At 42.7% G+C, this 12,069-nt stretch overlaps 1 protein-coding gene across 4 annotated transcripts in view; it reads left to right on the plus strand.

The window, feature by feature from the left end:
- Positions 1–12,069, plus strand: part of KIAA1671 (KIAA1671 ortholog) — an 899,111-nt gene that overhangs the window by 795,132 nt on the left and 91,910 nt on the right. For all 4 annotated transcript variants that reach the window (XM_085633358.1, XM_085633361.1, XM_085633359.1 and 1 more), the window contains one exon: positions 5,190–5,305. In XM_085633358.1, coding sequence (XP_085489484.1) covers positions 5,190–5,305 — 116 coding nt within the window. The remainder of the gene's footprint in view (positions 1–5,189; positions 5,306–12,069) is intronic.

The raw sequence follows: 12,069 nt of genomic DNA on the forward strand, positions 1-12,069 counted from the left end.
AGTTACCTGTAACTTCAGTTATCTAGTATTGTTATTATTATTGGGAGACTTGGTGGGAATGCTGGGTGGGTGGATGTTTGGGGCTCCCCACAGATTCCAGAACTTTCCATCACAGAAATGAGAAAAAAATGTGCTTTTCTTTTTTTACACATTTTGAGGTTTGCAAAGGATTCTTGGTAACATAACCTGGTGAGAGCCACATAACTCACCCCATTCTGGATTCCCCTGGGTGTCTCGTTTTCAAAAATGTTCAGGTTCGCTAGATTTCCCTAGGTGCTGGGTGAGCTAGGGCCTAAAATCCACAGCCAGGCATATTGCAAAAAAGGGTCAAGGTTCTGTGGACAAATGTGATGTGTCCATGTTGCATTTTGGGCCATTTCCTGTAGCGGGCACTAGGCCAACCCACACAAGTGAGGCATCATTTTTATTGGGAGGCCCTGGGCAACACAGAATAAGTAGAACAAGTGTTATTACCAGTTGTCTTTCAATGCATTTCTACCTTCCATATGTAAGACAGTGTGTAAAAAAGAAGACATTTAAAAATGCCCTCTAATTCACATTAGTATGGCTACCTACAAATTCAGAGATGTGATTCTAAACTCCATATCTTGTTCCCATTTCGGAAAGGCATAGGTTTCCTTGACGCCTATTTTTCACTCTTTATATTTTACCAAATGAATTGATGTATACACGGTACATAATGAAAAACCATTGCAAGGTGCAGCTCAGTGCTTGGCTCTGGGTTCCTCGGGTTCTTGGTGTACCTACAAGCCCTATATATCCTCGCCACCAGCAGGGTCTCATGGAAGCAACAGTTTATTGCTTTCAAAAATCTGCCATAGTTAGAAGAGGTTACAGAGAAAAATGTAGGCACAAATGGCTGTATTATTCAACTCAATTTCAATACTTTTATTATTTCAACTGTTAGTGTCTGTAGGAAAACCTTGAAGGATCTACAGAAATGACCCCTTGCTGAATTCAGAATGTGATCTACTTTTCAGAGCTTCATGGTATGCATTATTGGTTTCACACCAATTTCTACCACTAACTGGAAAAAAGTTGAAAGTATAAATATAGGAAAAATAGGCTACGTCCTAGTAAAATGCCAAAACTGTGTAGAAAATGTTGGTTTCCTGACAAACGTCGGCCTGTTCCTGAAAGCTCGGAAGATAATGATTTTAGCACCACAAACCATTTGTTGACACCATTTGTAAGGAAAATACCAGATGCTTTCTTCTGCAGCACTTTTTTCCCATTTTTCCTACAAACCTGCAAATTTAGCTGTATTTTGCCTAATTTCTCAGTCCCCTCCAGGGAAATCCACAAGCCCTGGGTACCTTAAGAATCATCAGGATGTTGGAAGAAAAGGACACAAATTTTGCCTGGATACGTTATGTGGACAAAATGTTGTGGGAGCCTAAGCACAAACTATCCCAGATAGCCAGCAAAGAGCGTGGCGCAGGGATGGGAGGATAACAGCGAAAGGTTTAAGGGCAGACTAGAGTTGGGGGGGGCACCCAGCTAGAGAGAGGGGAGGTGTTTTCACTTATTTTGGTGTTACCTTTACCTCAGATCTTGTATGGAAACCCCAAGTGGAGCTTTCGTCTCTTAAACACAAACAAATAGCAGGTGCCATATTAAAAGAGCACTGCTCCACTAATTCAAAACCTATCACCCTGGCTTTACATATATATGATGCCTAAGCCTGTGCACTTTATAGCTCTGAACTCTGGGTCTTCTCTGATTTTAACTTTGCTTGCAAATTCAGAGAATAATTTCTTAAGAACCCTGACTTCTCTTCCAACTAGCACTCTTCTCTCACTGATGCTTTTCATGGGTAAAAACTCAGTTGTAGACAAGGCCAGACTTTGGCCGCAACTGTTCTGGAGAAGGCCTTGGTCCCAAGCTGAACTGACTCCATGGCTTTCGCCAGATTAAAAAATTACTTACATCTATCTGTCTACATATATGATGGGACAATCCTCTATCTGCAGCATCAATCACAGAGGTGTCCTTGAAGAAACTTTATTGGTTTTGGGTTAGACAATTGGTAATTACTATAGCTGCCAAATCTTCCCTAACTGGAAGGTTTTTAGAGTTTAAATCAAATAGTCTTTTAGAGTTGTATTGGGATGCTATCACAGTCCCCCGGGATAGGAAGCTTTACTTCCACTTTAGGGTTGGCACCCTTTCCTTAACAACCTTTACCAGTAAATTGACTCTAAATATCGACCATATGTGTCCTACTTGCAAGATCTCCAAAGAAACTATTGGCCATGTATTGTTTTGCCTGTCCAGGATATACCGCACCCCACCAAAGATGGATCACACTCCTCTGTAAACACCTAGGGACCCGGAGTAGCTGGACTACATTGAGGATCCTAAGATCAGATTCATACTCAATTATGTCCGTACCATTGCGAAGTTCTTGGGGTGGATGTGCGTGACTAGAGTAAGAGCTGCTTGACAGAACTTACTTTACTTAAGTCTGTAATATTCAATATTGGTCGCAACTGTGAATGCAATGAGTTGTGCTTTAACCAGTCCTATCCTTGGCTGACTAGCCCCTTAGCAGACTAGCCCCTTAGCAATTTGCCTTTACATCTGGTTCTCCCCTTTTTGCTAGGGATTATTCCTACCCCATTCATTTTTAGGTCTCGCCTGACCCAGCGCATGTGCTGGTCTGGGTAGACTTATTGAGAGGGCTCCAAAAAGTGCTACCAGGCCAGCCTAGAGCTACAGTGCATGTGCGTGGGCGCGCGCGCCGCGCATAACCGCGATCACTTTCACGGACGCTTTGATGTTTGATCGTGATCGCGATCACTTTCACTTTCGCTGCCCCACGGCCGCTTTGCATAGCCAATAGGTCTCGCTTTTGAGACCTTATAAGTATTATGCAACTGTTGCATGGCTAAACAATTATAAGGTCCCAAAGGCGAGACCTATTAGCTATGCCAATGCTTGTTAAATTTCTGACTGTGTTTTATTCATTTTTATTTTAACAGACTGTGCCATCACGGCCCCTACCCAATTTGCAAATGGACTTGGTGTTTTTATTGTGGCCAAATGTAATTGTATTTGTTGTATTTATGTATGCTTTTATAACTAAACCTGTCGTATAAAGCTAATTTAAACTGATATATTCCCTATGTTGAGAACTGCCTGGCCCATGCAGGTTTCTCACTGGCAATGTACTCACAATCTTCTTAGAAATTAGTAGCCCTCCCATCAGCTAAGGTATTAAGTGAAGGGCTCTTACCTGCCTGCTACCTTTCAAGCAGTGATGCTTCACATCATCTGGTGGCCTTTTTAGGCCTCACCTGAGACAGTGCATGCTCTGTCTCTTGCAAGACATTTTGTTTACGTACAGGGTGCTTTGAGCTCGCCCATTGCGTGCCATTAATTGGCTTCACTGTTAGTCTTACTTGCTGGTTCTTGTTTGGCCAATACGTACTTGTTTCTTTTTGGCTTCACTTTCTGTTTTTGTATTTTCCCCATGTCCCTGGAACAAGTACTGCTTCTGTTTTTTAGGAGTGTACTTCCTCTTTCTATCTCTGCCACTTTTTTCTTCTATTTGCAGGACATCATAAGTGTGTTGTATTTTTATGTTGTCTTGTTCTTGCTCCATGTGCTAAACCTTCACCCTGCTTGTTTTCGTGCTTGTTCCCTTGTACCTTTCATCCTCTTCCCTTATTAGTGCAACCTAACAACTGCTGCAGGCCACAGGGTGTGCTGCTTTAACAATTTCAGAATACATAAATGGCTCGCACTATCACTATTTTGTAATGACTCGTTTAGTTTGTAACAAAGTGCTTTTAAAGTACTTGTTTCGTGATTTATAGGATGTCTTGGGCATGATTCAAATGTTTTCTGTAAAAAAAAGTCTTTTAAATTGGTTTATTTGCACGAATTCGGGTTGGTTAGCACATTCTAGTGTGACAATAATGTTCTATTGTGAAGCGCTTTTGTTTTCTTGTTTGGCTCCTGCTATTCCACTTCCACACGTAGATATGTATATTTCTTCATATATCTTCACACTCCTCGCGAAAGGAAAATGCCTACGCCCGATTCCGGTAGATCTAATGTAGGTGCCTTATTCATAAATCCTGGTACATGGCAGGTCGCCACAGTACCCAACCCATTTCGGGTTCTTTGAAACGACCCTTGTCCACGGGTGGGCATCATTTTCCCCAGCCTTCCCTTTATGGTCTGTAAAGCAACATAATTAGAAGACTCTCTTTATACCTCAATCTTTTTCCCATGGTCATTTCATGATTGAAGTGTGCATTGTAAACTTGCATTATTTGCTCTAAGTCCATGATTGTGATATACTTTACCAATATGAAGTTCATATCTGTTATAATTACCAAATATCACAATACAGCAGCAGCTGATGCAAACTTGAGTGATCCCCATGTGCCTTCGAGATTTCACTTAGTTTCACTTGGACTTTTGGTTTCTTTGTGTTGTCCTGGCAATGATGTTCACTTATTTGAGCGCCTTGCCTCCGGAAACCGAAGGTTAGAGAAACAGTGTCTCTTCTTGCGTCCCTTGCCCACTTCTGCTGCCAATGTCGATTCAGTTACAACTTAATACCGTTCTTCGTCCGAAGGACTTGATTATGGTTAGGAATATTTCATCATCACTCGGTTGCTGTGGGCATGTCGGGCTCTTTGTTTCCTAATATCAAAACACAGCTTCTCTGTTATAGGGAGCCTACTGACACTAGCAGGGCGATCTCGGCGGGCGGGCGTTGACACTCGCTCATTATGACTAGCTTCCTTGAAACATGCACTTAGTTGTCTATATTTCTTACAGATATTAATCCATCAGTGCTGCCTTTTTGCCTGAAAGTCTCATGCAAATAGTGTGGTTCATTCATGGTCACCCTACATTTACTTCCCACCCCCCTTGCTTGTGTGCGCTTGTTTGTTGAAACTCTTGCATGCCTCTGCCCCTCTTTGAAGAAAACTGCTCTACACTTCCTCTCCCATTCAGTGGCCTAAAAAGCTGCTCCTATACTTCTCAAGATTATTTTTCTCAAATGATGACTAGAAGGTGACGTGGGGTGTGCTTTATATGATGTCGAACTCACAGACTATATGAAATGGCAAGAACAAGAGACTCGACTTCCACCCTTGCATTACAGTTTGAGAAATGGTCTGTTGATTTTTTTTTGTGTTGTCTAGATGAGAAATCCAAAAAAGAAGAGGAGTCGGAAGAGGAGGAAGAGAAAACACCAAAATCTGTTGGGCAGCAGCAACGGCTTCCTGTGTTTCCAGGAATGGACCCTTCCGTTCTGAAGGTGAACATCTGTTGTATTTGTTTCTTTCAAGCTGGCATGTGCAGGTTGAGCCAAGATCTGACAACATGTATCCGGCAAGCAGAAGAACCTATGGCAGGTTTGAAATGTAATGGTACCTGCAAAATCATGCCAGGGAGAGTAAGAGCCCGAAACATGCCCTAGCAGGTGATGTCCACATCTGCCATTTACTGTATTTGAAAATGGTAATGCTGTGTTATTATGCAATGCACTTTATTATTAATTTGTTTCGAACTTTGTCCACTAACCGTATGTTGCCCATTACGTATAGGATGTTTACATCAGTCACAGTTGAACCTGAAATAACCTTGTATTCTCATGGCCTAGTGCTAAATATTAAAATCATTTGTTTAGATATAAAATTGAAAAAAGTCCTATGCTGGCAAATAAACTTCAGGTACCAGTTCACAATCTTACTTGTTTCAAACATCTAAAATCTTACCTCATTTGTTGCAGTAATCCAAATTCCATTTTGTAGGTCAACCCTGCAGGCAGCACGCGGATGGGCTGTCGCTATGGCCATGATCTTTTTTTTTTTTTGAAGTCTTTAAAAAGGCGCTTTTAGCCCGCATATGCTGTCGCTATGGTGATGATTCTTTGTGTCTAAAATCAAGCATTGGAATAGCCAATAGGTCTTGCCAATGCAAGGACTATTGTCTTTGTCAATGTTTTAATTTTTTTATTTTTAGCCATGTTGCACAGCATTGCAGCTGGTGCTGTGCAGCAAGACTGTAAGTAGAAATGAATAAAACAAATGATGATTGGCTATCCTAGTGCTTTTTTAGGTCTGGCTGAGCCAGCGCGCATGCGCTGCTCGGAGAGCATTTAGTATACGGGTTTTCTAAGTGCTACCCACATGATTTTGCAGGCCTGAAGCTTAAGTGCACGATGGCATGCACGTGCACAGCTGCTGCTCGCACTCCCTCCTCCCTTTTCGTCATCTTTAATCAAGCTCCTCTGTTGCTGGCATTCCCCCCTCCCTTCTCGCCCAGCCCTTCTTGTCACCTCGGCTTGCACTCACCCCTCCTTTCTACCCTTTCGGCCTCTTAGATGTTTGAAGTGAGCCGCGCGGCCAATGCTTGTTTTCTGTTTGCTCTGTCTCCCCCAGCGGTCCCACCCCTCTATTGTTCACTTTGTTCACTCAGGCCCTTACCCGTATTGCAGCAGAAATGCTCATTTCCCTGCACCCTGAATTTCCTAATCTGCAGAGACCAACCCGCTCATCATTCCGCAGAGACCAGAGGTCCACTATTATTCCCTTGCTTTGATTTTGTTCTTCACTTGTAATCAATACATTTGAACAAATACATGAATTTCATCCTGGTGTATTGAATAACGTGGTTGGCATCCATGAACGATGCTTCTCGCAGTCATGGGGCACGCTTACCTCATGGCCGTGACCAGGGCGAGCGGGCACTTTTCTTCCCGCTAAAAGCTGGTCATGAGCAGTTACAATTAGTAGGCCATAAATCGGGACCTAAAATCTAGGCTGGCTGTCCTAATGGCCGCTCCGACTTAAGAGCTATTCATTTTGGTGCCTTCCCGGCTTCTACATGAGCATTTAGTGTAGAACGGTGGTGTTAAGGTATCCTATTGAAACAGACACTATGAGAACTCGCTCCTAAACCGAACAGAGGGAAGTCAGTTGGCGCACTGGAAAAGAGCTCCTCTAAATGTGTAACATACCGCTACCGTCTCACAGAAATGATTGAGCTAGTGTTGGTTATGACTCTGGGCCTCAAGTACCAATAATGCTTCGCATTATTTTTTTAACATTGGTTTGTGGCTTAACGGCTAGAGCGGCCAACTTTGAAGCTGGAGAGCCGGGTTAGAATCTGGGGAGGCTCGAACAGCCTGTGATTCTGGGCAAATCACTTAATCTTCCCGTGCTTAAAAATATGAATGTGTCTGTCTGTAATGCAACTAGTGCTCATGTAAAGCGCTCTGATACTTTCAAGTCGAGTTGGCGCTAGATAAAACTGCAACAACAACAAACAAAAAGTTATGCAGGTAGTTTGAGCAAATCGTCGCTCTAAGGAAAATGACTTCCCAGGGCAATTCCCTGGTGCGACCTTCATGCAGGCGCTCCATTAGTGCTCATGAACCCAAGTTGGCACAGGCCCGGGGTCCCTGGTCAGTGTCTAAATATGCTTTAGTTTCCTCAGGAAAGTCTTGTAGGCTTTGACAAAGGTGCACCATGGTGCTCAAGTGGAAGTATCAGATTTGAGCTCATCTTTGGTTTAATCTGGCCTTGCTTTACCTCTGTCCACACATCCATACACTTCCAATTGTTGCATGTGACAGACTTGTATGACCTCATGAGTAAAGCTGCCAGCTTCAGTGCTTTTTGTTTGACATGCATGATCCCGCCATTTTGCCATGTACATTTATTTGGTTCATCCTCAAATTCTTGTGTACATTTTATCCTCCTAGTGGTTGATGATTAAGAATACTAACATTTTTATAACAAGTTGTTTTATAAAGTGTTTAATACAACAGTTTTTCTGTTTTAAAGTTGTGAATGTAAATGCTGCTACAGATGTCCAATTTAAATTTGTTAATCCCTTCATTTGCCACGCACAAATGTCCCGTTCAAGATTAGGGTATGTGTAGTCTGTCTTTTGTAATCTGGTTACAAATTCAATAATTTTTTTCTTTCTCTTGAATAAATAAATATTTTTCGGCGCCCATTCGTAAAGTTTTTCTGGTTTGGTGTGCTGGTCTGGCTCCGATTCGCGTATCCCTGTCGATTGAATGTGTCCATTCAGTTTTCAACTTTGGGACTAGCAAGTGTGTTCTTTTCTTCTGATGGCAAAATGGAAATACGTCTGTGTCTTCCTCTGAACAATTGTTTTAACGTGTAGTAGATGTTCGTTCATTTGACTACCACCTTGCTCATAAGCAAAGCATGAAAGGATCGCAGTGTTTATCCTACTGCTCTGTTACGTCCACTGTCTCAGTTCATTAGCTTTGCAAAGACATGTCCATCAAGGACTCATCTGTTGTAACCATCACTTGGGTGTTGGTGTGTGCAAGTCCTGCCCGTTCAGTAAAGGGCACTTTTCTTCAGTGGCAACAACTTTGCCACCCACATTGTCGCATGCACGTCCCAATTGCTGAGCATTTGAACATAGTTTATTAAGCCACTTCTCAATCCTACTGCTATGACTCTCCAAACAAGCATTGGCATAGCCAATAGGTCTCGCCTTTGGGACCTTATTAGTGTTTAGCCATGCAACAGTTAATGTTGTTGCAGTAAGGATATTGTGCTGCATAACTAAATACTTATAAGGTCCCAAAGGCGAGACCTATTGGCTATGCCAATGCTTGTTACCTTTCTTTTTATGCCGTCGTGCTTTTTTGAAAAAATTTAAATGCAGAAGAGCACAGGCTATAACACTTTAAATAGACACTGCAATTTGAAATTTGTATGTATGGTTGTAAAGCAATGATTGCAAAAGATTAACAAAAGGGTATAGCACCAACAATACTAACTGCACACAAATATAGTTTGGAGTCAAAGTAATGTGGATAAATTAGATATTCTGGCTTGTAAATTCAACATTCATGTGTACTGATGCACGACTGAAACAAGCACAACACCGCTCCCTTCAACGGGCCAGGACCGAGCTGCTCTGTTGCCCCTTCCAAACCCTGACCTGATCTCATCCACATGTTAAGGGGATGTGCAGGTGGACGCGGAGTAGCAGCTGTCAGAGGTCAGGGTCACTTAATTCAGAGGCAGGTTATTTTAGCCTCTTAGAATCATCTGATTACTAAAAATAAAAGGACGAACCACTCCACGGGGACAGAGGTGTTTACTGCATGAACAGCACTTCGAAAAAATAGACTGAATTGAGAGAGCAGCAGGTCAGGAAGATACCAAACACTCATTCGGCTCTGTTCCCATTTAAATTGCAATCTGGCACATGTAGTCCGCTATTTAAATAACTAGCAACTCAAAACTACAAATAGCCGAATATGAGCTACTACCGACACTGGACACCGAGCGCCTATCTGGAAAATTAGAAGTCAAAAGAAGTGTCAGCAAGACAAATTGAAAGGAAGGGAAATAAGTTGGTAATGTAAACCGCATTTAACTGTTATTTGCCAAGACACATGGAGGTCAGTAGTTAGTGCAGCCAGAGGAAACTATAGTCTCTGGGATGTGTCAGAATCTCTCACACTTAGACATCAGTCTTCACTGCTCCTAGCGTTCAGGGGAGAGGTAGACTATGGAAGGAGGCAATGTTTCAAGACTTCCCTAATTACCCTAGAAAAGCGAACGTGGAGACACCAATGAGTGGGGTAGTTATAGCTAAGTTAAGTGTTATACTCCCAAGTTAGGCCTATGTAGCAAAGCACTTCTTACATTGTCCTCACAATACCATTTCAGCGGTGACCTTTTGCATGTTTGCGGGCACGACAATGTTGGATTTGTTTCCTTGAAACCAAACATGTTTACATATCTACCTTCGCACAACATTATCACAATGCCCTGAACATCATGTACAGGGACTCTTTACACACTATGCACAAATGTCATCTCTATCTTGATCCACAGGGCTATCTACGTATCCATAACATCGCTAATTGATAACGCACATCGCAAGGCTACTTTGTATTGTAAAAGATGAGCATCTCAATAGAATAGCAGAGTTGGCACTTTCGCAAACACCGAGGGACCTTCAAGGCTGAGAACTCATCACATTGGTGTGACATCTTGTGAGGTGTCTCCAGTTTGTGACCAAGACAGGGTGCTTCATTCTGTCCCATCAGGTAATGGGGTTGGATCATCCCTCAGGGGGTATTCTTGGCTCTACACCTACATACAATCTAGGTACACTTGGAGTAGGGTTCACATTGTAGGCGTACTCTCAATTACTTCCTTGTTTTATATGCCTGCATACTAGCACCATGGTAGAACTAGATCTACTATTTACACTTTTGGTGCTTGTAATTACGTTTATCTGCTTCTGTCTATTGATCATTGCAGCACCCATATTTTATATAAGATTCACGTTGGTTCAATAAACTTATTTAAAACGTCCCACTGTGTATTCTCTGTATACTTCTCTGAGAATAAGAGAGCACGAGTGACTGAGCGTAAAGGTTCTGTACTGTTTCCACGATACCTGAGGGGTCAGGGTTGTCATTTTAAGTGGTTACCAGAAACCATTCGCTCCCTCTGAAGATTGGGGGACTTACGGTGGCACTGTGAGCTAGCTGGTCTATAGGCCAACATATCCAGAATCCGTCTTGGCATCAAGACCCTAGTTTATGTTTTCGAAAACAAATGTGCAGCTTCTACGGATTAGTAGGAACTAAATGAAAAAGCCTCACCAGATGCAGGATGGGGGCTGGGTGGGATGCCAGCCCAGCCTAAGGGTATATGGTGCTGCTGGAATTAATCTCAAACAGCCTGAAATGCCTCACGGAGATGCCACTTTTAAGGTGAAACCAAATTGCCAGCCGTGCCCACAGAAATGAAAAGTAGGACAATTGCAGGCAGTCTGGGATTATTTACCGCTGCCTCTGTTACCAAATAACAGCTCATTGAAACCATCTCTCCTGCAGGGCCATCGACCAGTTGCAAACTGTGGCTAAGCAGCTCACTGATTTACATAATACCAAGTTAATGATGAAAGTAACATGAAACGGGGGCAGTGGTATCGCACAGGCAGGATAGGCGAAGAAGCAACATGGGAGAGGGTGGAAGGAATAGAGGCAAGAGGTAACATTGAGGGCACAGTGGTGTGAGGGGGGTCGAGCTCAGATGCATGGTCAGTGCAACGTGAAAAGAGCAAGGTATAGAAAGAGAAATGAGGAATGCTGCTTGAGAGAAGTGCATGAGGGGAAACAGCAAAAGTGCAGGCACTATCATGGAGTAGCAAATGCTGTGTAAAAGCATTGGAAATGCAATAGGTCTCACATTTGCATTGGCTCGCGTTAGATCTATTGGTGTGGTAAATAATGTCTTTTACCCATGTGTTATGGAGTGTATGTATGTGGTGTATATTGGAATTATGTGGGTTGGATTAAAATTGTAATTGTGGAATTGTGTGGCGTTGATTTGTGTAGTGGAATTATGTGGCATGGTGCGCAGTAGAATTATGTGGATAGTAATTATGTGGTATCGAGTGTACTATCAGCGAAAAAAAGTACAAAGTTCCTCATGTACAATAAGGAAGAGATAAGGAAGGAGGTGGATGTCGGGACTCAACCATCCGCAAGTTACCAGGAGGTAACCAATGGAAGACCAGGAGAATTCCCTTGGTGGAACTAGAGCTCTCACGCACCCAGCAAGCTAGGTGTCATGCTTCATCATATGAGCAATGCCCCTCGTCAAGTCGGCGCTGCAATCCTTGACGGGCTCCCGAAATCGGGGCTCTTTATCAGGGATCTTTTGTTCCTGCCGATAGGTGTATGGAGGTGAGGGGCCTAGTGTGTGTAGATGTAGCAGAGAGTGAAGTAAAAAGGGTCAGTTATTCCTAATTGGTACTTTATTCAGAAGGTAAACTACCCTATTAAAATGGTGTAGAGCGGCTAAGTACTAGAGGTAATGTGTCTAGACGTATAGCTCTACTCTAGGAGATCAACATGTTTCATGCCGTGTATGTCAGGAGGATCTGGGCAATTCTTCAGGATCAGAAACACTATCTACACTACGTGGTGGAGTGAAATCTACATACCACGTCCTTAGGTCTGTGACCTGTTGAAACAAAAGCAAAATAATAAACCAATCT

The sequence above is a fragment of the Triturus cristatus genome, chromosome 11 (genome assembly GCF_964204655.1).
Source record: "Triturus cristatus chromosome 11, aTriCri1.1, whole genome shotgun sequence".
Taxonomy (NCBI): Eukaryota; Metazoa; Chordata; class Amphibia; order Caudata; family Salamandridae; genus Triturus; species Triturus cristatus.